General features: G+C 53.7%; 1 protein-coding gene and 1 long non-coding RNA gene across 30 annotated transcripts in view; one reads left to right on the top strand and one right to left on the bottom strand.

The window, feature by feature from the left end:
• The window catches only part of LRP8 (LDL receptor related protein 8), an 81,671-nt gene that overhangs the window by 31,514 nt on the left and 24,050 nt on the right, over positions 1–26,107 (bottom strand). For 26 of the 29 annotated variants that reach the window (XM_016918570.4, XM_054683006.2, XM_063802244.1 and 23 more), the window contains 2 exons: positions 11,653–11,775; positions 3,518–3,646 (listed from right to left, as the gene is read on the bottom strand). In XM_016918570.4, the coding sequence (XP_016774059.1) occupies positions 3,518–3,646; positions 11,653–11,775 (252 nt within the window). Of the gene's footprint in view, positions 1–3,517; positions 3,647–11,652; positions 11,776–26,107 lie in introns of those variants that run through there. The other 3 variants (XM_054683009.2, XM_016918618.4, XM_054683022.2) reach the window with 1 other exon arrangement.
• Positions 9,547–13,669, top strand: LOC107966749 (uncharacterized). Its single transcript, XR_010153970.1, has 5 exons — positions 9,547–9,595; positions 10,389–10,518; positions 11,527–11,744; positions 12,465–12,690; positions 12,998–13,669. It is a non-coding gene; the product is annotated as an uncharacterized LOC107966749 (long non-coding RNA).

Genomic DNA, 26,107 nt, shown 5'->3' with positions numbered 1-26,107 from the left:
CGCGGGACAGAGAGCCGGTCGGCCCGCCGACCCCCTCCCCGGCCGACCTGGGGCCCCGCTGGTCCGGCTACAGGGGCTCCGACCCTCACCCGGGGGCCAGAACAAGTGCCCTTTGGGGGCTGAATGGTGGACGTGCAGTTAGGCATAGCGAAGGCGGGCTTCCAACACGGACATGCTAGGTGACGGGCAACACACCTGCCCTTTGTGAGCCCCCCAGGCCTCACGGGGTAAATGAGCATGAGCATGGTGGGACTAGGAGGGGGATTCCGAAACCTTAGACCACTGCCTGTCTTGAAGGACCCTGCTGTGGTCCCAGGACATGATCTGTTAAATGACACTGACCCTTTCCAGGGACCAGGGTCTGGGGTTGGCTCCTCATAGCATAGCGATGCATAGCATAACATGCACTGTTCCACCTGAGTCCCCTGGCCTGGTATCCAAGGCGTCTCTTGGGTCAGTCCTGTGGCTCCATCACCTCACTCCTGAATGTTCGCAGCTCCCGCCATGCTAGACCATTTGCAGGGCCCAGTGCACAGGCTCCCACCTCCAAGCCTTTACTCAAGTTGCTCCATCTGCTGGGAATCTACTTCTTGCCCACCACTGTCTCTACATTTTGCAATGATGAGCTCTCATCTTCCAAGGGCCCAAATTCCACCTCTTCCATGACACCCTGGCGTTTCCCCGCTTGGGAAATCTCTGCCTCTGCCCTCGTTTCTGAGCCCCTCAGTCGCGCAGGCATCTGAGTTTCATGTCCTTTTCAATCTGCCCCAAGAATCCACACTGCCTGGGGGTGTCCCTCCTTTGTCCTGAGGGCCTGGTACAGAGCTCCCTGTAGTGAGTGGGTGTGGAGTGGATGGAACTGGTCTGGCCCAGGTATGAGGTGTAATTATGGGATGTGCAGTAATTAAGGACACACGTCATGGCTCTGCCTGGGGCTCTGGGCTTCTCTCTGGTAGGCTAGTCTGAGTTCAGTGGCCGGGAGGAACTTAGAGGCCAGCCAGCCCTATTGCCAGTTTATAGATGGGGAAACTGAGGCCCAGAGAGAGGAGCAGCTTGCCCAGGGTCACACAGTCCATGACAACAAGAGAACCAGAACTCACGTTTGGGGCTTTTCTTTCCTACTCTGACTCCTCCTCTTGGCTTTTCTGGTTTTCTCCTCCCTTCCTGGAGTTTTTCCAGCTGTTTTTCAGGGCAGTGACCTCCTCACTTCCCTCCCTCCTGTGTGTCCACACACAGGCCAAGACCTGGCCCCAGGATGGGGGTAGGCCCCGGTGGGGCACGGATGCAGTGGCTGTGGCCAAAGGTGATGTGGTGGTGGCAGCACCAGATCTTTCCACGTGGGGGCGCCCAGAGTCTGTGTTTTCACTTTCTGATGGAAAAACGTGAATTTTCATTGTTATTGAAGATAAAATAGAGTGATGTCTTCAGTTTCACCAGGTAGGTAGCTCGTGTCATGCGTTTCTGACAGCTCTACCAAGTGTCTGACAGTTGAATTTTTTTCCCCTCCTGGGCTTTTGAGACACTGGGGCATTGGTGGAAAAAGCACATGCTGCCACTGCCACTGCCCCTCAAGATTACGCTGACACCTAGATGAGCTCCCTTCCTGCCTGTCCCCACCCAGCTTGTGCATGTGCAGGGAGGGTGGACTCACTGCTTTCTGGGAGTTCTGATGGGAAGTGCTTTTTTTTTTTTTTTTTTAATTTTCTTTTTTGAGATGGAGTCTCGCTCTGTCGCCCAGGCTGGAGAGCAGTGGTGTGCTCTCAGCTCACTGCAACCCCGCCTCCTGCATTCAAGTGATTCTCCTGCCTCAGCCTCCTGAGTAGCCACCACGCCCGGCTAATTTTTTTTTTTTTTTTTTTTTTTGTATTTTTAGTAGAGGTGGGGTTTCACCATGTTAGCCAGGATGGTCTCAATCTCCTGACCTCGTGATCCTCCTGCCTCGGCCTCCCAAAGTGCTGGGATTACAGGCATGAGCCACCACGCCCCGCCTTAATTTTTAAATTTACTTGAAGACTTGGATGGCAAGGAAGTGCTTCTTCATACTGAGTTTTCTCTGAGGTTTTGGAGCCAACAGTAACTTTAAGATCCATATTCTCAGGCCTACGTAGGCCGAGAGACCCTACTCCTAGCACTCACAAACGGAAGAAGCTCTGAGAGATGAGGGGTGGGAGGACTCTTTCCTCTGCCTAGGAGGGTGGAAGCTATAGCATAGAAGCCCAGTAAGACCTTCTGACACCTCTCTCTCCCATAATTAATGGGGAATGTTCCTATTCCAACATGCCCTAGTTGGAGAGACTCCTATCCCTTGCAGTAGTGGCCTTCATATTGGAGGAATCATCTGATTATGGGGCTTGGTAAAGAGGAAAGAGGATTCTCATTAGCCAGTGAGTCCCAGCAAAATTATCACAGCTGAGGAAGTGAGCTAGTGCCATCACTGGGACTTTGAAACTGCTGTTCCCAGCCAGGATCTCCTTCCATACCCAGATGCTTCCTGCTTCAGACACATCAAATTCCAGACTTAGAATCTTAAAGTGTGACGACTCAGACACCTCTGGAGGAGATGGCATTTTCCCTGGGCCAGGAAAGATGGATAGGATGCAAATATAGAGGCTGGCAGAGGGGAGTAGGCAGCAGTGATGGGCAAGTGCCTGGCAAGCCCTCCAGGGTGACCGCCCGTATTTCAGCCCAGCCACACAGCCTAGTAGCGACAGCCAGTCTGTCTCCCCCACTAATCATGTGTTCCCAGAGGGAAGACTGTGTAGGATTCACCTCACTGTCCCTTTCAGAGCCTGGCTTCAGGCCTGGCACACAGTAGGTGCCCCTCGAATTGAAAAAGTGAGGCCTGGCCATGCTCCCCACTGGCCCAGGCCCTGCTGGCCTGCTCCCTGGGAAGGAGATAATCCTGTGTTTGAAGCTCAGTGATGTGGAACTGTCCCAGTGACCACTTCCATCTGTCCCTGCCGAGGCTGCTGAGAATGTCTTCTCTGCCCTGTGACGTCTGTGCTCGAATCTGAGATTTCAGCAACAGTCGTCCTTGACACCTCAGGAATCCATCCCCCTCCCCCCAGCATTGCTGGCGCCCTGACTCAGACCACCACCATTTCTCCACGCAGCACCCTCCCTGGTCCCCCTGCCCTTGCTCGAAGATTGGCAGACTTGTGGGATGGATGAGCAGATGTCAGACATGGTAAAAAAAGCTCATGGGCTTTGCTGTCCAGTCCTGAATCTGAATCTTGGTTTCATCACTCAGCCTTGGGTACTTTTCCTCCCTTGTCTGAGCCTCAGTTTCCTCACCTATAAAATGGGGATGATAATGGCTGCTCATGAGGTGCTTGTGAAGATGAAAGAAGACAATGTCTCCATAGAATCTAGCCATTACTAGTGTCCTGATCATTATCCTTTCCTCTCCACCACCAAGCCCCACGGGGAACTGGGCCCCCTCCCCAGAAGTGGCTGCCACTCCCTGAGGCTGCCTGACCATGCTTGGCAGACCCTGCGGATCTGACCCCAGACTCACAGGTAGCACAGCCGGCCTCATCCGCTCCACCCTCGCAGTCCTTCTCCCCGTCGCAGCGCCACGAGGCAGGTACACACTTGTGGCTGGTGGGTCCACAGCTCAGCTTCTCTGCAGGACACACCTGCTTGGCTGTGGAGACAGACGTCCATGCATAGCTTAGCCAAGGGGGACACAGGGCATGGTGCCAACCAGTCCTACCACCCTGTTCCAGCCACCTGGTCCAAGGCCCTAGGGGTCCATCAGGGCTCTTCTGGCCCATGTCTCAGTTTCATCAGCTGAGAAGAAGCCTCTGTCTGTGCCAGAAATTTCCAAATCCTAAATCTGACCCTTCTCTACATAACATCTTTCATGGCCCCCTGGTCCCTGGCCCTCAAGTCCCTTTGATCCATTGACTTCTGCCTGCCCCTCCTGGCCACACCTCTCATCCCTCCAAACCTCCACTTTAAGTTCCGGCAACATGGAGCCACCATGCCCTGCACTCTTCTCTGCCATTTCCCAGCTGTGTGCCCTTAGGTGAGATATGCCCCAGCTGGGCCTCAGTTTGCCTTCCAGATCAGTGACTCCATGATTGGAACCTGTAAATTTGGAGGGCTCACCAAGGCCCCAACGGCTCCAATCGGCCTGCCTCTAAGCCCCCTCCCCGAGTGATGGTGCTGATCCTGCTGCTGAGAGCAGCTGCTGCATGGCAGGGCCCAGCGGGACTGCATAGCTATAATTACTGCAGCCGCAATCAGAGGCTGACTCAATCAGGGGCCTGAAGCCCCAGGGTTGAATCTCAATTTGGAAGGAAGAATGAGAACCCTATTCAAGGCTGGGGACAGCTCTTATCATGAGTTTCTGCTGGACCCATGTGACAGGCTCAGCCAAGGCAGATGCATCTCAGACCTCCGTGGTTGGCTCCCTTCAGCCTTCCAGGGTGTGCAGGAGGCCCGACCTCCGTGGTCTCTAGGATGTGCCAGGCATGGTGCTAGACACTTCCATCTAATTTTCACAATAAGCCAGCAGGGTGAGAGGATTATGTGCTGGCCTCCAGCATAGAGGCGGAGAACATGGGCTCTGGAGCCTGGCTGCCTGGGTTCAAATCCTACTTCAATCACTCATTGACTATGTGACCTTGGCCAACAATCCTTATCTCTGTGCCAATAAAGTGGGGATAATACTATCTCTCATAGGATTGTTATGATAACTAAGTTAATGTCTGTAAAGCAAGCACCTAGAAGAACACCCAGCCCAGTGCTCACTAAATGTTACCTACTATGATTATCCACACATACCAGATGACTCTGAATTTTGCTTATTCACTGAGTATTTGAGCACTGCTGTGTGACAAACATGGTGGTAGGCACCAAGTTCTGGTCACAGAGCTGATAAAGAGCAGTGTTAGGATTGACTGAAAGTCAGCTGTGTCTGATGCCGGAGACTCGGCACAATCCATTTCTCCCCGGAGGCAGTGGGCTACTCATGCCTCGCCCTCCATTTTGCTCTCTGATCTCAGACCAGTTTCTCCTCTTCCCATTTCTATAGCTGGGATGAGAGACCACAAGGGATACAGAAAAGGGCACAGATGAGCTGGAGAGGGGGGCAGGTTATCTGAGTCAAGGTCCCTGGACACCACTACTGCCATGGGAGAAGAGCATCTTAGGCCCCTGAAAGTGAGGTCCCCAACGTTATCCCTAGGAATGCATTTCATGAGTACAGGGCAATCCCTTGGGAATACAGGATTCCTGGTATTCATTTCACAGAAATTTCCCTTGCTCGAGGATTGGCAGACTTGTGGGATGGATGAGCAAATAACTGTCAGGTTGAGCTCTGGAAAGTACTAACCCTCAAAGGCCTTTTATATAAGGCCACCTTGGGGCTGCAGTGCAGGGTGGTGAAGGGAAACTGGGAGTTGGGAGATGGGGTCCTTCCAGGGTACCTCTATCACCAACACTGCAGGACCCCAGGTAAGCACCTCCCCTCTGGGCCCCACTGGAACACAGGAAGCTGAAGCTGACCAGTGCTTTGCTGGGGTCCTCTCATCAAAGGATGGGGGGTGAGGGAGCTACTCAAAGTGCAGGTTCCTGAGCCTCAGCTCATACCGACTGAATCCAGACTTCTAGGGCAGAGCCTAGGGATCTGCATTTTAGTAACTCCCCACCAAAACCCAGGGGATTCCCATGCACCTCTATTTGGGAACCCCTGGGTTGGTTAACATTCTGCAAGCATAGAAGACAAGGGATGTTTCATCTCTTTTCAATTCACTACGATAAAAGCGATACAGATGTTCCATACACTTGCAAGCCCCTAAGAGAGCAATGGGATGGAAGGTCAAAGCAACTACTTATCCCTAAGCCAGGCCTCAGGAAACAGAACCTCTCAAGGGAGTAGGAGGGGAGTCCCAGTTTTTGAACACCTACGTTGTGTCAGGCTGCTCTGTGCTGAAAATTTTATATTTTTTCATTTCATTCTGCCATGGTCTGAACGTTGGTATCCCCTGAAAATCCATGTTGGAACTTAATCCTCAATGTGATAGCATTAAGAGGTGAGGCCTTTAGGAGGTGATTAAGCCATAACAGTACAGCTCTCCTTAATGAGATTAGTACTCTTACAAAAGAGGTCAGGGGGAGCCTCCTTGCCCCTTCCACCATGTGAGGATGAAGCAAGGAGGTGCAGTCTATGAGGAACGGGCCCTCACCAGACACAGAAACTGCCGGTGCCTTGATCTTGGACTTCCTAGCCTCCAGAACTGTGAGCAACAAATGTCTGTTGTAAGGTAAGCAGGCCCTGCGGGCTGCCAGTGCAAATTCCGGGGGTGCCATTCACAAAGGTCACCACATAAGTGGCATACCTGGGCCACTTACTTACTACATACCTGGGCCACTTACTTACCACATACCTGGGCCACTTACTGCACTACAGCAGGGCAGCAGTCCTGCACGTAAGCACTCCATTTTATAGATGAGGAAACTGAGGCTCAGAGAGACCAAGTATCTGGCCCAAAGATGCACAGCAGGCGAGAGACCGAGCCTGGGTTCCTATGACTAGAGCCTTGCCCTTCCGTCAAACCCTGCATGCTCCAGAACCATCCCCAAACTCTCCTCACAAAAGCCCAGGTGACAGAAAGGGCCCTTGGCTGTACGCTCCACCTCCAGGGTGGACCTCCAGGTTCTACAGACCCCAGTGCAGCAAGCGGCTGCTTGAACTTTTAATGAATATTTATCTAGTTAATTGCATAACCTTTCAGCAAGGACAATGATTAAACAATCTGTCTGCTTCCTTTCTTTATAATTAATAAGACATTTGCTGTGTCCCTAAATAGACAGCTCTAATTATAGGTTCTCGAGGATTCAGCAGTGCCTGATAACAGCCCTCCACCCTCAAAGAGCCAAGGCTCTTGGAATGCCAGGACTTGAGAGATCTCAGAGGTCACACTGATGAACATCCCTTGGAGTGGCAGGAGACCAAGGCCCAGAGAGCAAAAGGGACCTGCCTAGGGTCACACAGCTACTGGCAGTTGGGTATTCCAATTCCTGTCTCTCCTGGAACCTCACCGTCTCTCCTGTGATGTAGCTTTTCCCCAAAGGTAGGACTTGAGCCTGGCTCGCAGGGTCGCAGGTCAGGCCTCTCTACTCCACAGTCCTGGGAAGTTGGTCTGGGTAATTACTGACACATGGTATCACCCTATGAAGTGGATATTCTTACCTCCATTTTATGAATGAAGAAAGTAAAGCCCAGAAAGAGTAAGTTGTTTGTTCAAAGGCTAGTGGTGAGAGGCAGATCTGGACTTCCATCCCAGGTCCAAACACACTGCTTAACTTACTGCACCTAACCACTGCACAAGAGAATCAAGCAGACCCTGTTGGTCTCCCTGGCACCACTGGCCCAGAGAGAGGTCACTGGAGGAAGGGGACTCACTGAGCCTTTGGGCAGGTTCTGCACGATGGCCATCTGATGTCCACTCTCAGGATAACTGAAGCCCAAGGGCCCCCAGCAGCATGATGTAGGAGAAAGAGCCTGGGTTTTAGAGTCAGACAGACCTGGATCCAAATTTCATTTACTAAAACTAAGGTCCTTAGGCAACTACTGAACCTCTCTGCACTCTGGCTCCCCTCATCTGAAAATGGGGTTGAATAATCTCCTAGGGTTGGTGGATGGCTTAAAAGGGGAACCATATGGAAATCCCTACACTCAGAGCCTGGAACAAACTAGGAGCTCAGAAAACACTTGCCCTTGTTTTATTTCATGAAGTGCAAATGCCAATGGCTGGGGACGTGCCTGTTGTCACCACTGGGGAATGCACATTATAAGTCCACATGGTCCACCGCGATGCAGACCCCATCCCAGGACAGCCACTCCCTCTGTGACAGATGCCCCCGGAGGGGACCATATGCCTTTGGCCTGCTCTCCAAGTACCCTAGGTTCTGAGAGGCAGGAGTGAAGAATCCCACTGTCTCTCAGACAACAGGAACCCTCCAAAGCTGGCAAGGGGGCTTTTCATGAAACTCTGTATCCTGGAGTGGCTCACGGCATTTAAAGGCATTTAAATTCCCAGAGAATCCTGCCCCAGAAATTCAAATCCATTGGTACTTTCTCCAATTCATAAATTCACAAATTAACGAAAAGGGCAATGTCTGTTAAAGAATGAAAGTACTTGGCGGCTGCCCATTGAGGGAACGCATCTACAGTGTCAACCCACGTGAGTTTCAGGGGCAGATAACCTCCAAATGGGGACTGCCAGCTCTAAGGGACCAGAGGCTCCGGTGGTGAGAACTGCCAGTGTCACTCAATCCACAGGAAGCACAGCATGGGGCCACCCAAGGTGCAGAAGGGGGAGTTACACCAAGTTCCTTCAGTCAAGGCCAGGCAAAATGCTGCTAGCTGGGTCAGTCCCTAACTTACTGAGTGAGCTCAGAAAATCTCTGGGCCTCCATTTTCTGATCTATAATAGGAAGATGAGCCTGGTTAATCAGAGAGGCCCCCCTCCCAGGTGGAAAGGTTCTAAGATGCATGAAAAAGCCTCCATATTCAAATAAATAGCATCCAGAACTATAATTCACCTTGAACCATCCTCCCCTCCCCCACCCTCACCCCTCCCAACAGAAGCCTGAAGGTGGGTCAGAAGCCGTCCCCAATCAAGTGAGCTATAATTAGAGCTGAAATGCTATTGCCATTAGGCAAATGTTCTGGGCTTTTCCATTGTGACTCCTGGCTACATTTGATAGGTACAGAACACAGAACCAGAGGGAAACAGAGCTGGGAGAAACCCCAGCCAGCTAGGGACAGACAACATAATCGGGGAAAACACAAGAATTGGGACCTTCTCTCAAATCCCTTTCCCGCTCAATGCAACTCCCTTCACTGACACTATTTTAACACTATAAGAATCTAACATCTTAATATCTAACAAAGTGTTGTGTTGGGGAGAGAGGGCTTGCAGCCAAAATATAATAATACAAATAACACTGCCATTTACTCCAGCGATGATACTTGCATTCTTTCATTTGATTCTCACAATCCCTCTAAGGCAGGTACCATTACCACATTTTACAGATGAATAAACTGAGGCTCAGGATGACTGGGCAGCTTGCCTGAGGTCTAACAGGTTAAAAGACCTGAACCCAACTATATCCAATTCCAAACTCACTACACTTTACTGCCTATAATCTTTCTTTTAGGGGTAGGGAATGGGGCTCCATCCTGGGAGCTGGCACAGCCCCAGGAACCTGGTGGGCCGTGGAGGTTGCTATGGCAACACCAATTAAATGGATAGCAGGTTGGCTGCTAGGTTCTCATTCAGTTGGGAAGCAGTGAGCAAGCCTGCTATCAGGTCCTGCTGCCCCAAATTCTGCCTGACCCTGACCAGAGCTCCCACTCTAGCCAACTTCCTCCAGGCAGTCTTCCGCCTTGCCTACACCGACCAATGTAACACAGGAAGTGGGTATCATGGCTCTTGCACCCCAGCTAGCACAAGCAAGGGGGAAAGGGGGTCTCAGAATACTAAGAGTTTAGGAATCTAGGAATGGAGAAGATTCTGGAATTCCAGAGTGTTACTGATCAGGGCCCAGAGGGAGGTGGGAAGATATGCAGGGCTTCACGGTGAGTAGCTGGAAGAGCCCACAGGAGAGCTGGGCTTCTGTCTCCTGGGGTGCTGCCTTGGCTACTGTTCCCATAGATGCCTTATGAAACCTCAGAGAGCTCGAAGAGTCTTTTTTCATAAAAGGGAGACCTCCCATGAATAAGCTGTGTGTTTTTGAAGGAAGTCTATCAACTTCTCTGGGCCTCCTGTTATCCCTCAACTGTGAAAAGCGGGCCTGGGAGGCAGGAGGAATGAGGCAGGAGGGCCCCTGCCCAGCCCAGGGGATGGGAAGGCAGCAGGTGCTGGGATGGGCAAGAGGGAAAAAGACAGAGGGACACATGAGTAGGGCAGTGAGAAGAGATGGTGAGAGGGAGGGTGAGGATAGGAGATGAGCAGGGAAGGGAGGCAGCCCAAGAGGGCAGGGGTGGGCGCGACCCCGAAGGGGACAGAATGGAAGATGAAAAGGGACATCCACACAAAGGGATAGAGACGGGGGTGGGGGTGGGGCAGGGGGAGAAGGGGAGCCTAGCCCTCAGGTAGCAAGGCAGCCCCCTCTAATAACCACGATGAGGCTCCTCTCCCTTCCCTTTCCGCCCCCATTGTCGGAGTATCTGCTGGAGTGAGGTACGGATGGAGGAGCTGGCTGACTGCAGTGAGGGAAAAGCTCCCTGTGGCCACAAACCCTCCCCAAGCACACACTCCAGGCTGCACACGACTCTGCCTCTTGTTAGCTGGGCAGCCTTGGGCAAGGGGGAGAACTGACTCCAGCCTCAGTTTCTTTCTCTCTACATGGGGATCCTCCTCCTTCCTTAGGTTGCCAAGAGGATGAAAGTCACAAGTGGGCGTGGCAGGGCTTTGTTCCTTCTGAAGCTCAGGACAAAGCACTGGGCTTCCCTCCTGCCTGGGAGCCTTCAGGACGGCATGGAGTTTGGCCACGTGGTGGGTAAGGAAAGGATGGGGCCTGCGGCATGGCTGGGGAGGCCAGGAGCAGCTGTACGAGGAAATGAGGGCTCCTTGTCTCGGGTGGGGGCCGCTCTTGCTCTGTTCTCTCTCTCTCCCTTTCTCTTTCTCTTATGTGGAGACTGGTAGCTCTGTTGCTAGGAGACAAGGAAACCCAGTTATCACCAGCCACGGCGTTAGATGGGACTCCAGTCTCCATTGTCCCCACCTCTGCCTCTGGGACGACTGTTACCCCTAAAGAGGGGCTCCTGGGTCCCCGCCAGCCCCACTATCCTCCACATGCTTTCGCCTGAGCCTTTTGTCTCGGGCTCACGCTGCTGAAGCTCTGCCTCTGGACTGCTGGGTCCTTCCCCGCCCCCTTCTCATCTCCTTTTTAATTTAACAAATGTCACGGAATGACCTGCCGGGTGTAAGTTTGCTTTGAGGATTAGGGCCTGGAAAATAAATCATGGAGAGACAAAGCCCTGAGTGTAGGGGGCAGGCCTGGGGCTCAGCTCTGGCCTCTACCTCCCCCTGCCTGCCTCTGCTACCACCCAGCTGGCCATGGAGGCAGGAGCTCCTAGGCTCGGCCCACCCAGGGTAGAGGAACGGGCCAGAGCCTCAAAGTCTTGGCTGGGTAGCCTTGGGCAAGTCACTCAACCTCTTTGAGCTTCAGTGTTCTCCGTTACAAAACTCAGAAAATGACAGTATCTGCTTCATGAGGCTGCTGTGGTTATCAAAGGCATTAATGCACACAGAGAGCTTAGCACACGATAAAGGCTTAAGAAGCGCCAGCTGCCACTGGCACTCCTGGAATTATGGTCGGGGTCCTCAAGAACAGCAGCAGGGAGGCCTGGAGGACACGCTAGGGCTCCTTCTGGGCAGAAGGGCTTGACAGGGCTGTTTCTAGCTCCTGCTGCCACAGAAACAGGGTCCAACCTACAAGAGGGCTGTGAAGAAAGTCCAGAAACAGGTCAGTAGAAACCAGCAACTAAATATATCTGTTTACCAGGAGCGCCCTGAGTGCGTGGCACAGAGTGTTCAACTGGTCACCTCTCCTGAGCCTCACAGCCTCTCAAGGAAGATCTGAGGAGGAAACTGAGGCCCACCCCCACCCAGACTGAGGGGAAGGACTCACTGCAAGTGGCCTCGGACTCATCGGAGCCGTCAGGACACTCCTCCTCGCCGTCACACTTCCACCGTTCGTGGATGCAGTGGCCGTTGTCACAGGTGAAGTCACTGTCTGCACAGGTCTTCTTGGCTGCAGGGCAAGGAAGAGAGCGTGGTGAGCCTGGGAGCAGTCAGGAGGGTGATGGGCCGACCAGGATGTGCTTGGTCTGCAAACCAGGCCATGGACTGCCTTGCTGACCAAGGGCAGAGGACAGGAGAGACAAGCTTCTTCATTCCTTAGGCATCTGAACACTGCGTGAAGACAGGTGACATTCTGCTCTGCCCTCCAAGTCCAAGAGCTCAAATCCAGCAAGCATGACAAGATTTATCATACCCCACCACACTCCTGCTTCCCCTCAATGTCTAGTTCCACTGCCACTGTCCCTAGGAAGCCTTCCCTGATACCCTACAGCAGCTGCCTTAGCTCCTTCAGCCAGTTCTCAATCTCTTTACCTGCCTGTCCCACTTTCCCCAACTGGACTGGAAGTCAAAGTCCCTTCTGCAGGCGCCAGGGAGTTTGTGATCATGAATCCTACACATAGATGATTCCTTTGTGGCAAGATGAATGACGTATTTTGTGTTCAGAGCAGTGGGAAGAGGATCTACTGGGCAAGACACCCAAATCAGTCCCTGCCCCCCGGTGCCTACAGCCTGCAGGGTGACCTCCACACTGCTCTGGGGATCTCAATCCCACTTCCTCCTCCTCCTCCTCCTCCTATCTGTGTGACCTTGAGGATGTTCCTTAATCTCTGAGCCTACATTTTCTTATCTATATAATAGGGAGAAGAAGACAAAAGGCGGTGAGGAGGAGCAACAAGAAGTCGTAATGTATGAAGAACCTGCAGCAGACTCAGGAACATGGCAGATGCTGGAGAAGTGGCAGCTACTGTTGTTTTCAGGGTTTGAGTCTTAATTAGAAGCTGAAGGAATGGGGTTCTGTGTCCACACAGGGGAAGTAGCAGGCTGAGAGCTCACAGCTGGTTACGGAGCTGAGATAAGAATGCAGGTACCATCCCCAGCCCGGTTCTTTACTGCCTTCTGTGTGTTGTCCTACGAGGAACTAGAGTTTCCAGATCAATGAGAGGAAACAGAGATGGATGCCCATGTCATAAGGTGCCCCAGCTTCTTCCCAAGCAGCAGCACAGCACTGGGCGCACCTAGCAGGCCTGGGGGAGAGCAGTTGCCCTGTCAGGACTTCCATGGGGGAACTGAGGCTGCCTGGCTACCCCCAGTAGGTGGTGGGGGTGGGGGGGTGTTGGAGACCGGGAAGGGGCCTTGAGCGCTCCACCCCTGACATCCTGCACCCTCTGTAGCAGCCCTAGGCCTCTGAATTATTGGGGGCTCATCTGCATCAAATCTGCATTGAACTCACACATGCCCTGTTCCTGCTGGACCAAGCATCCAGGACCCGCTACAGAACAAGGTGAGGAAGAGAGCACTGGGCAGGGAGTCCGGAGGTCTGGATTTGAGTCACTGCTGTGCTATTTTGCTCTGTATCCTCAAGCATATCATGGCCCTTTTCCGGCCTACAGTTTCTTCATCAGGAAAAGAGAGGGTGATCTGGTGAGAGATAAGCTTTCAGGTGTGGTAGCTCGAGATCAGGAGGCCCAGAAATGAAGATGGCAGGGGGGTCTCTTTTCAGCCTAAAAGAGGATACCTCAGCACAGCAGTGACTTACCCCAGGCCTTGGGGCGCTCAGACCACCAAAGTCCTCTCCTGGAATGAGCTTGGGATGGATTTAACATCAGGGGCCACTAGGATGTGGCCTCTCCCCAGGGGCTTAGAAGTCCCGTGGCCCCAGCCTGCCCCGCTCCCTCATCTTCCCCTCCTCATACTTCCCAATCTAGCCCCACCTCAACTGCCGGTAGGTCCTCATATACTCCATGCTTTTTATACCATCATACCTTGCCCAAGCTGTCTTTAGTCTGAAAGCCCCTTCCCCCACCTCTCGCCTTCTTTCCATTACACACTGGGCTTAAGTATCACCTCCAGTCTTGATCAGTAGCCTCTCCTGAGCTCCTACAATCCCCTGAATGTCCTTCTAGGGCAGAGGTTGGCAAACTTTTTCTGTGAAGGGCCAGATAGTAGCTATTTAGGCTTTGTATGGTCTCGGTCACACCACTCAATCCTGCCACTATGGGGCAGAAGCAGTCAGAGACATTAGATAAATGAGTGAGCATGGTTATATTTCAATAAAACTTTATTTACAAAAAACTGGTGACAGGCCAGGCCTGTGGCCTGTATTTTGATGACCTCTGCTCTAGATCATCACTGATTGCGAGTCCAACATGGTTTGCTTTCTTCCCTGTCCCTGCAGCACAGAGACTGTCAAATTCAGCAAGAATCCAGCTTGGGGTAGGTCTCAGTGCGGGACACTGAGCTAAATGCGAGCACAGCCACCCAGCCTCTGCTCCATACTTGCAGCTCTGGGGCTTGCCTTCTCCCTGGGAAGCCACTCCCATGGACCACCTTTATTCAAATCTACCCACAGGCCCTCTGGGTGCTTCTGGGGCTGCAGGCCTGCTCCCCCTCCTCTGGGGAGCCTGGCAAGGATTTGGTGAGAGAGACTGTGTCTCTGAATCTGTTCCATGTCTGTCCTTCTCAGTGGAATCTTTGCAGTACATCTGCATTCTAAGATGAGTTTTCTTCACACTTTGCTTAGAAGAATGCCTCTGTACGTGCAGAACTAGAAGAAACCTGAGGAATCAGAGTCCACCTTCAGATGGGTAGATTGAGGCCCAGAAAGGGAAAGGGGCTGGCTAAGGGAAATACAGCACGGCAGGGATAAGAACAGCTCTCCTGCCTCTCAGCCCAGGGCTCTGGAGAGGCCCTCCCTGTTTCCTGCACTGAGAGGTCATCGTCAATGATAGATGTGAATACCACCTATTCGTAAATCATAGTCCATAATCATCTTAAAGTAAGTACCAATATGAACCACAGCACCTGGGGAATTTCCTAATGTGAACACCAGTGGTTTTCCCCCCACAAGAAGCTCAGCATCCAAAAAAAGAAACGTATATCCTAGTTTTCTCTTTTTCTCATTCTAACACTCACTGGGTGCTTCCTCTGTGCCAGTCTCTGCCAGGTGTTTTTACCCAAGAAACCTCATGGCAGGGGGCCTGCTATGTACTCATTTGACATATGAGGAAATCCAGACCCAGAGATGTTAAGTTACATGTCCAAGGTCACAGCTGGGGGGAGCAGGGTCACAGTCTGAACCCACAGTCAGATGCCTGCTCATCTCCACCACGGCTCCCCAGTCAAACATTCAGCAGTACCAAATGTGGAAGAAAAACCTTACAGCAGGTGGGAAAGCCCTGTGCAAGCTTCAGTTCCACATTCAATGAACCTTGCTTCTGTTCTACGTTCTGCACTGAGAACACAGAATCAGCCCAGCCCAGTCTCTGGGAATTAAGAGCAAGTAGGCAAGTCTGGCAAGGATGTGTGGTCAGACAGTGCCCAAAACAGCAGGGCAGGCTTGAAGAAGGTGATGATGGGGCTCTGTTGCTGGGCACAGGACAACCAGATACCCCCCAAAAACCCTGCCCTCCCTGGGATTCTGAAAGCCTGGGGGTGATCTTGTCCTCCTCCATGTGCCAAGCCCTGGCAGGCACTGGGCAAGGAGGCCAGAGCAGCCAAAAACACCACTGCTGTCCCAAAGGGCAGCTTTGAGGTCAGCCCCGCCCAGGAAATGGCAGCTGCAGGGAGAGTGGTGTTTTTGGCAACAGATTTGGTGGTGTTTTTGGGAACAGATTTGTTCACTGGCTGGACCAGCTTGGAGATTTTCCACCCTGGCTCTGGCCTGGCACCTTTCACCCAATATCCCAGTGACTCCTCACAGCTATCTTGGTAGCTGTTGTTATTAATCCCATTGTACAGAAGAGGAAATTAAGGCATAGAGGTAAGGGTGTTAGGTGGCAGAAGTGTGATTTCAACTGTGTGTGGCAGCTGCCAAAGCTTGATCTCTTTCCACTCAGACCCTCAGCCACCTCAGTGTTACCAGGCTAAGAATGAGGACCCCAGAGAGTCCTCAAATGTACTGAAACATCTCTCAGGTCTCCTGGAATGTGCCCAGAAGTGTGCAGCAGAATAAACCCAGGCCTGGGACGGCTTTTGCTCTGCTAATGGACAGCACTTTCAGGGTGGGGACTAGACTAAAGCACGCTGGAGGGCCCCATTGGAAGTGTGACCATATGGAAGGATCTGGAGTCAGAGTGGAGACTGACTCCTGGCATAGCCACCTTGGGGTGAACCTGGGCAAGTGGGGATGTGGCTTTCCCATGCAGCTTTGTCACAAGGACAAAAGGCAAAAAGACTCTTCTGGGGGATCCTGGTGAACACCCAGTGTCAGGCCGTTCAGTGCAATGAGCCCAATAGTCCCTCGTGAAGAGACCATATCAGCCCTGCCATGAGATGAGGGCTGTGCCGCCATTCTAAGGCTGTCAGAGCAAGCCATGCCAGACCCCTACTCTGCTGGCCTTGGCTCTGGTTCCCAGGGTGATTCCCCAGCTGGGCTCAAGGCCATGGCTCCCTGTTTCCAGGGATTTATGTCCCCCCATGCCAGTCTGCCCCTTGGACAATGCCCACCTCTGTGAGTCCCTCAGCCCAGGAGTGATACATAGTCAACCAGGGTCTGCGACATCATAATCTGGTGCCATGGCAACAGATGGGCTGCCACAAAGGACTAGGGGATTCTAGGGGCAGTGAGGAGGGGCTGACCCCAGGGTAGAGTAGGGGAGAGTGGGAAATCCAGGACAAAGGAAGTGGGAAATGCTATTTATAACAAGAACACGGGCCAAGGAAAGTGCCAGACAGTCCATGGTCTATCAAACTGCGCCCTGCCACTTGTAGGCTATGTGACCTTACACAAGTTACAGGACTCCTGTGAGCCGCACTTTCTTCGTCTGCACTCAAGGATACCATCCCTGCTTCACGGGACACACAGGGTCATTGTGAGAAGCAAATAAGCTAAGGATGGCCCCAGGGCTTTATGAACTGAGAAGCAAAAAGGTGCAAGTTAGAGGTGTGTGAAGTCACAGCCCTGGCCCCAGCTGCCATGTGTGTAACACTGGGCCCATCTGTCAACCCTTCTGAGCTTGCCTCCTCCTCGTCAGGAAACGGAGGTGTGGCGCTGACTAAGTCTTAAGGCCCTATCCACACTCAGTGTCTGTGATCCTGTGAAACTGTTAGAATCACTCAGCACTTCTTGGCTTCCCCCGCCTCCAGAGACATCCTTCCCTGAGACAGTATACATCCTTCCCATGCTGCTCCCCACCCACACGCATCGTGGAGCCCCGGTGCAGAGAGGAGGCTCCAAAATAAAGATTAGTCCGGGCTGCCCAGGGGCACTGCTCTGTGCAGCTTCCTCTTGGCAATCCGAATGTCCTGCTGTGTTGGACTCCAGGGTCTTGAGGCCCCCTACGTGGGTCTCCCATGTTGCATGCCTGGAAGCCAAGGCCTAGTGAGAAGTGACTGCTCAAAGCCACAGCACATGTCTGTGGGAGGGCTGCACTTGAACCCAGGTAATGACTCCCAATCCCACTTTGTAGCCAGCAAGCCAGGCGAGGGCCACCTGACCTGGCCCAGGGGTCAGGGAAGGCTTCCCAGAGGAGGGGCACTGTGTTCAAGGAAGAGGAGTCAGCCAAGCTGTGGGAGTGAAGAGAGCAGGGAAGAGCATTCCAGGAGGAAGGATAATGGGGCTTAGGGGCATGGAGGAGCGAGCAGAGTGACCATTAGGGGCTGGGGACAAGGCGAGTGGCAAGGGACCTGGAGCTCCACCAGGCCAGGGAACCATTCACCCTGGTGGAGTTGTTCACCAAGTTGTGCACAAAGCTGCCCTGCAGAGGCCCAGCACAGGGGCCTGGCTTTCCTTGAGCTTGCCCAGGGACCCATCCAGCCTCTTGCTAAACACAGGGCTGCTCTCCAGCAGCCAAAAAAACCCAGGGCTCCAGGCTGCCAGAGCTTCCTTTGGGATTTCGTGAGGCCATGCAAGACAGAAAATCGGCCCTTAGAAGAGGAGGGGAGGGGTAGGGGGCAGGACAGAGCCCAGGGGTGGCCATGCACCAGGATATTTGGAATAGACACTTATTATTTTCCCCCTTGGAGATGCATGATGCCCACGGTTTATAAAGGCCCTGGGAAGGACTGCAGTAAAGATATCTGATTGACGGTTTCCTCCAGCCTTCCGAGCTTGTTTAACCAAGGAACTCCTTTTTCAGATGCCACATCTGTTTATTTCCCAAGAAACAAGTGGTCCAATGAACCACACCTAGGAAAACACTGCTGGGGCACAAGCCTCTCATCCTACAGATGATTAGATGAGGTGCAGAGAAGGGAGGGACTGGCCCGTGTTGACACAGCAGCCTGGTAGTTGTACTTAGCCGTCTGTCTCTGGGCCAGCCCCACTAGGCCATAAAAAATAGAACAAAGTATTCACAGAGCATGGAGCCCAGAGTGAAGCTGCAGGGACCCCACTGGAGACCCCAATCCTCAGAGCAGGGACACGTCTAGAGAAAGGCCCTGGAAAGAACAGAGAGAATTGATACCCAGCCACCTAGGACAGGGAGATGAGGGAGCTGTCAGCCTTACAGGCTCTGACTGATCTCTGGTTTCTGTGGACAGGTCTTGGGGTCTAGAGAATGTTCTCTGAAGGCAGAGCAGCGACCCCTAAGAAAGGTGGATTCCAGCTCAACATTGTTGTTCAGCAAGCTGGGGCAGGTTCTTTCCCCTCCTAGGGCAGTTGAGAGGCTGAGAGCAAAGGTAAAGCCCCTAACTTGGAGAGCTGGGTGCACAGAAGGGACTTGGATGTTCCCACTTCCTCTCCCAGGCCTGGGCCAGCACAGGGTGGCCTGGCTCTGGCCCTAAGGCAGTTGGGCCACTTGTACCCGGGTCGGGGAGATGAAAGGGCTGCTCCCACCAAGTTACCCTTCGACAGAGCTCGCCATGCCCCAGCGTTGCCAAGACGACCGCTTCCAGCAGAATGCAGATCTGGGGTGGGGGCAGGGGGCGTGCCAGCCCACCCCTGGCCTACTAACCTGGCAGGCAGATTTAAATGACAGTCCAGGAAGCTACTATTAAACTGTCACCCCAGTCAACAGGACGACAGACCCAGAGTGTTCTCTGGCTGCAGCAACGACAGAGCAGTAATGAGAGGGGGAGGAGACCGTGGCCCAGAGCAACCTGCACCCCACCCGGGGGCCCTGGCCTGACGGCCGTCCCACTACCAGAGCCACCCTCTCAGGCTGTGGCGGGTCCTGGCATGGAGCTGGGGCTCAGCACAGGGCCTGGAAAACTATTTTTAAGCAGAGGAACCCTTTTCCCAAGTGAACCCCCAACATATAAGACAGATTAAAACGGAGCTGCACGGTTGGAAGTGGTGGTGGGGGTGATGCCCAGAGCCCATCGCCAGCAGATCTGGGGTCCAGCAGCACTGGATTCAAATCCTCCATCGCCAGCAGATCTGGGGTCCAGCAGCAATGGATTCAAATCCTAACCCCTCCTTGGACATGTGATGTTCCTAAAGCCCTCAGTTTAAACATCCCGTGGGTCCATTATAACATTGCAAACAGCTTCCACATGGCTCTGCTTCTGACACTCTAGGGACCTACGGTTCTAAGGCTGTAACACTCTGATTTGCACCCTAAGCCCCTGTGACAAGACTCCATGACAGCTACCGCCAGAGTCGGAGATGTCGATAAGCTGCGGATGGCAGCCTCTGATGCCTTCCCTGAAAGGAACTGTTTATCTGAGTCCAGAAGTCCACATGCGGACAGTCTCTGACTACTCAAGGCTCGGCGGTTCCCAGAAGGCGAACGGTTCCCACAGTGTCCTGACAGTAGGGTGCAGGAGCCAGCACCCGCGTGTGGTGGGCGGGACTCGGTGCGTGGCTTTGTACTGCCCAGCGGGCTCTGGGGCTCAAGCCACCATCATCCATCAGCAGGCGACATCGAAATTCGCCCTCTCCCCCACCTTCCCATCCCACCTGGGGAGACTGAGAAGCTGCAGGTGCTGAGGAGGAGGGAGACACACGAAGGGCTCCAGCCAAAGGATTCACCCCATTCGGAATGAAGAGGCTGCAGCGGAAGGAGCACTTTTTGGTGAGGGCGGCTTTGCTTTCAAATCGGGAAGAGTTTCCCTCAAAATTTTCTGGGTTCTCTCCTCCAACCCATTCCACTAAGGAGTTACACAATTCTAACCAAGCCAGATCCTAAGACCATAAATCTATTTATTTCCCAAGAAACAAGTGGTCCAAACATGAAACAAGTGGTCCACCTTTGCCCCCAAACACCAAGGCATGAAAATGAGGTTGCAAAGATCAGGAGGCCCGAGGAAAGACAAAATGGGAGGCAGCGGCAGGGCCCCCAGCGGTGGAAGGAGTGTCACCCCTTCCCATTCTGGGCCTCAGTTTCCTCAGGTGAACACATCTCTAAGGGCCCCCTCCAGCTGACCTTCTGGATTAGTGACCCCGTGACACGGAGGGGTTGTGGATCTTGGTGCTGTTCCAAGTCCTTCCAAAGAGGTCATCTGGGGCTTCCCACAGCCAAGCACCTCCTCCAGGCCCCAGTACATCCCGGCTGCTCTCAGATACTGCCGGACCCTGGCCCCACTGTCACCAAGGGAGGCCCAAGCCCTTGCTGGGGTATGTAGGCCTCCCTGTCACCACAGGGAAGAAGAGCGTCTCCGAGGGACAGACCGACAAAAGCGTCTTCCTGTCCCAGTGATTTGTGGTTGCAGGAGGTATTGAACGAGTGACAGCCGAGGGGCTGGGAGGAGGTGGGTATGGGGGAGAGGTGGGCAGGATGGGATCAGCAGGGGTCCCTGGCTGGCGCCTGCAAAGGGACCAAGCATTACGCAAGGGGTGCTGCTGAGAGCAGGCAGCACGCTGAGAAGATGATCACGTTCCTGCCCTCTCCCAGGCTCCAGCCAGCCCCACCCTGGATTTTGGCACTGGGATTGTGGGTTCCAGAGAAAGAGCTAGAAGAAAACTCATGACATTCTTAAAGTAGAAGCTTCCAGAGGCCAGAAGGCAAGGCCAGGAGACCCTTTAGGCCCTCCAGCCAGAGTCATTGCCAGGCTCCCAGCCTCACATTCCCCTTCCACTCCTACCCCAGTGGAAACGTGGCCTCCTCTGACCAGGGCACCTTCCTGGCTAACCCCAGCCAGGCCCCCTGGGGCTGATGGGTCCACAGCTCTGCCTCCCTTGGGCAGGCTGACCTTGGAGCTTGCCAAGGACCCCTGCATTCCAGGCCCTGTTCTTGCCACCAGCCCTCTGAGGGAAGGAGGGGCAGCTCTTCCGCTTCTTCTTTTGCAGTTGAGGAGAAGGTTCTAGATCTCATTCCAGCCCTGCTCTGCCACCAACACGCTGTGTGACAAGGGGCAGGCCTCTCTGGGCTCTCGGCCCCCACTAACTGCAAGTGGGAAGCTCAGGGCTCCCAGAGCAGAACTCTGCAGTCAGGGCCAAGGAGGCCAGGCCGGAGGGACTCAAGAACCCACGAGGCGCAGACACTCCTCTGGTGGAGCGAATGATTGAGTGATGACCCCTGCCTGTGTGGAGCGAATGATTGAGTGATGACCCCTGCCTGTGTGGAGCAAATGATTGAGTGATGACCCCAGCCTGTGTGGGGAGGGGTGGCGGGTCCCTGGCTGCTACCCACAGGCAGGCAGGGCACTCAGGCCTCTGATGTCAGCAGTGGGTCGCTGCAGCACCCTCTCCTGTGCCCACCAGGTAGAGACTGCACACACTAGGAAGCAGCCCTGTCTAGTGAAAAACGCAAATGCTTTCACCAATTAGGCTGGTAGGAGAAGCATTTCCTAACAGGAGCCTCACTGGCCCATCCCGGTGATAAATGGGCAGCACCTGTTATTGGGAAATCCATCTCCTGGTGTGGGACTGCTGCCTCTCTGGAGTGCTCCTCTGTGCTGGGCTCTGGGCTCCTCACCAGGGAGTGTGTGGCAGGCTGTGCCCAGGAGGCTGGTGTGAGCTCTCTGCCACCCCCAGCCTCACATTGGTCATCCAGGGAGCCTCTGCCCACCTGTGCCCACCTGTGTGCCCAGCAGAAGGTCTGCAGGTTAAAGTATCACTCTGTGATATCGCTGAGGCCTGTGCAGGGAGTCTGCTGGCTTTTCTGGAGAGAGGTTAAGAATATCTCACTGAGAATGGGGTTAGCAATGGGCCGTCTGCCACTCCTGGCCTGGAGGGCCTGGCTCTGCTCTGTGGCCTTGATGTAAGTCTCTGGCCTTCTCTGTGCCTTGCTCTGTTCTTTCATGGCATGGTGAGTTGGATGAGATAAGCTCTAAGTTCCTCTCCTTTTTAGGTATGGTTTTACCCACCACCAGGCCCAGAGTGAGCTGACAGAGGGAGGGAACTGTGGCTTGGTCCCCAGTCCCTTACAGTCCACTCCTGTGGCTCCAGGGGCTACAAATCCAGAGCCAGTAGTCACTGTCCTACCAAAGTCCTCTCCGTAATCAAAGAGCCATCTTTCCTTGCCTGCTGGCTTCCCATCTCCTCTTGAATATGACCAACTGCCTTAGCAGGGCACTCAGGAACAGTTCAACCTGCCCTGCTACTGCTCTGGCCCATCCCTGGCCATCACCTGCCTCCAGTAACCACTCAATGGTTATGGACAAGCCATTGGCCTTCATACCAGGTGCTTTTGCTCACGCAGCTCCACCAGGCCAGAAGCCCTTCTTCCACCTCCATGGGCAAAACTCTCCCACCCCTGATGGCCAGCTCAAGCATCAGCTGTTCATGGTGTCTGACAATGCCCCCATCCAAATGCCCCCACCTCTGACAGAGCAGAAATGAGTGGATCCCAGCCCAGGGCCAGCCAGGGCCCACAACACCAAAGGTAGGACGTTAGCAAGCTCGAGTCTCCATGGGGTGCTTATTTTGCTGCTGTATTTTGGCAAACAGACCCAGGCAGTGCCTACGGGAAGCCCCTTCCAGGCTGTGCCCACCCTGGCCGTCAGTGCTGAGATGAAGATCTGCAGCCCCACTGGCCAGGGGAGACCTCAGGAGCCATCCACCAGAACGGACTAGGCTCAGAAGTCATCCCAGCAGCTCAGTAAGCCAGTGACACGTGGCTCGGCCACTGTCATAAAGCAGGGCTCAGGGAGATGCAAACCCTTCCCAGTCTCTCCTAGTGAAAGCTGGGCCCTCGGTGTGAGAAAGCCCTTCACAGGGCTTCTCTGGGGAGTTCCACAAAGCCCTGCCTGGGTTCCAGACCGTCTCAGTAATTTGGGCCTCGGGAGCCCTGGGTACCCCTCCAGGCTGCCCTTGACCTCTGGGGTGACATTGGACATGCCCCTTACCCTCTGGTGCCTCAGCCTCCTCACCTAGACATTGGAGGAGTCAGGTTTTCATGTGTACCATTCAAAGGCCTGCCTGGGTTACCTCACAAGGTGAGAGTGAAAGGGACAGAAGGAGGGTGCTCGAGGTGTGGGGGGTGGGGTGGAGTGGTGTGGGCCAGTGTAGTCAGCACCCACTCCAGGAGGGGAGACAGGTGTGCTGCTGGGTGATGCGGACAGCAGAGCACGTGGCTCAGGGCAGGTGCTCAATGGAGAGAGTGGGAGGGCCCTGAAGCCAGGGGCTCCTGAGGACCTTCGGCTCAGAGGTGGGGATCATGGGGGCATTGGGGAACAAGGGAATTGTCTGATTGGGATACTCCCTGAGCCCAAGAGAAATCTAGCAGACTGGCCCTTGGTCCTTAGTGGGTGTGGAGTTGAGTGACAGGTTTGAGACTCCATCCCCAGTCCCTCGGCCTGGCTCCTCAGGGCAGCTGTGAGGTGGGTGTGAGGCAGAAGCCACCACCCACTTTAAGAGATTAGGAAGCAAAGACCTTAAAAGGCATGAACTGGCCAGGCGTGGTGGCGCACGCCTGTAATGCCAGAAATTTGGGAGGCCAAGGCAGGCAGATTACTTGAGCCCAGGAGTTCACTACCAGCCTGGACAACATGGCGAAACCCCATCTCTACAACAACAAAAATACAAAAAAAAATTAGCTGGGCATGGTGGTACACATCTGCAGTCCCAGCTACTTGGGAGGCTGGGGTGGTCAGCTGGCTTGAGCCCGGGAGGTTGAGGCTGCAGTGAGCCATGATCATGCTACTGCACTCCAGCCTGGGCAACAGAGGGAAACCCTGTCTTAAAAAAAAAAAAAGGCATTGATCATCCCAAGGTCATGTAGCTTGAGGCAGGACCAGAACGCAGGTTGTTTCATCCCGAATGCTGTGCAAGCAAAGGAAAAAGTGAGAGGTGGACCTTCCTTCAGAGAGTCTATAGCCAAACTGAGGAAAGGAGAACCCCAGGTGTAACAGCCACAACCCAGAACAAAAGGAGATGCGTCTTGGTTAGACTCTGGGGCGGTGACGTCACTCATCTCCCCTCTCTGGACCCCAGTGCCTCAGCTGTAAAACAAGGACACTGACCTTGGTGGTCTCCAAGCCCGCATCTCCCTTGCCTGTGAGTAAGGTCTGCTGAAGGGAGAGGAGGCAGGCCTGGGGAGGGCTCACTGCCTGGAAGAGAGACATTTTAAGCTGGTCCTCAAAGAAAGGGGGTGATTTTGGCTGGCAGTAGTAGGGGCTGAGGAAGCCTGCCCCGAGGAACTATGTTTGATCCAGAAGGAAAAGGTGGATTCTGAAAGCAGATGGAGAAGGCTGCTTCTGGCTTCTCAGTGCATCTGGAAGGAAATGGGGTCCATTCTCTGAAGCTCTTTAACCGCCCCAGGATTGGTTCCAACAGGGAGGTGTAAGCGTGTGGTCCACAACCCCCACCCAACAAGCAGATTCCCAGCCTCGGGCTCACGTTAGACCGGAACCTAACATGATGTGGGCTTGGAGACCACCAAGGTCGGTGTCCTTGTTTTACAGCCGGGGCACTGAGGCCCAGAGAGGGGAGATGAGTGACGTCACCACCCCGGAGTCTAACCAAGACCCATCTCCTTTTGTTCTGGGTTGTGGCTGTTACACCCAGGGTTCTTGTTCCTCAGTTTGGCTATAGACTCTATGATGAATGTCCACCTCTCACTTTTTCCTTTGCTTGCACTGCATTAGGAATGAGATGACCTGGGTTCTGGTCCCGCCTCAAGCCATATGACCTTGGGCGAATCAATGCCTTTTTTTTTTTTGGAGACAGGGTTTCCCTGTTGGCCAGGCTGGAGTGCAGTAGTATTTCAGCTCACTGCAGCCTCAACCTTGCAGGCTCAAGCCATCCTCACACCCCAGCTTCCCAAGTAGCTGGGACTACAGGCATGCACCACCACACCCAGCTAATTTTTTATTTTTTTTATTTTTTTTATTTTTGTTGTAGAGACAGTTTCATCATGCTGCCCAGGCGGCCTAGAGCCGTACTACAGCAGGTGATCCAGAGTCAGGGCCTGGGAACAACCTGTATGATTATAGGTGAGTGACTTAACCTCTCAGAGCCTCAGCTTCCTCATCAATAAAATGGGGCTAACCACCTCAGAGGGTGCGAATTAAGAGAGGTTGTAATGTTGAAATTCATGGTGAAATTGCACATCACCACAAAAGCAGGTAGAGCTCTTGTCAATCATGCGGCTTATTTCTTGCCACCACCACTCCCCCACTGCTCCAGCTTTCCTGCAGGGACTTTGGGGAGAGCTGGGTTGACTCCCCGTTCGAATGGGAGAGGGCCGGGGGCAGACAGGCAAGGGGCGTGGCTTAGCTGGAAAAGCATCTGGGTCCAGTGAGGTGCTGGGGAGCAGGCAGTCCTCACAGGGCCTGTGGGAGGCTCCGGTGGAGCCAAGGGGGCTGCAGGCAGAACACACCTGGGCCCCAGGGCCATGTGGCCCAGCCCTTGGATTTCATACATGAGAAAAGGGGCCACAGCAGCCTCGCACTCCCATGGCAACCTCAGCAAAGCAATTGCACTCCTCCCAAGACCCAGTCAGGAACAGAACTGCCGCTGAAGAGACTGGAGGAATCATAAGATAGTCTTCGAATCACAGAACAGAATCTCCCTGTCTCAGGATCTGAGAATCGTAAAACACACAATTTACAAGTACTTAGGCTCATTCCGTTGAACGTTAGGACCAAGGAGCCACAGAATCTTTCCAGTTTTAAATCACAAATCTTAGACTCACAAACAGAACAAAACCCTAGAAGCTTCTAATCTAATCCAGGCACCAGGAGTGGCAAAGGCCTGCCCCTTTCCCCCAACCCCCACCAGTGCTGGAATCCTCTGTTCCCACCGCTGACATATGGCCATTCGCCTTCTTGAATGCTCTCAGCGACAGGGGACTCAGTCAGCCGTGCTGGCTGGAGGCTGAACACGTTCCTTCCTCTTGAACGGGGAGGGAAATAAGCTCTCAACAGGAGATCCCCACTTTGTACAAATGGATTTTTCACCCCTCCTTGTTCTTTGGCTCGGTCAGAAAGATTCCCAGGGAAGTGGAAAGGAGCCAAGA

This window comes from Pan troglodytes, chromosome 1 (genome assembly GCF_028858775.2).
Source record: "Pan troglodytes isolate AG18354 chromosome 1, NHGRI_mPanTro3-v2.0_pri, whole genome shotgun sequence".
Lineage (NCBI taxonomy): Eukaryota > Metazoa > Chordata > Mammalia > Primates > Hominidae > Pan > Pan troglodytes.
Note: the sequence above shows the minus strand (reverse complement) of the source record. Positions and strands in the feature narration are given on the sequence as shown.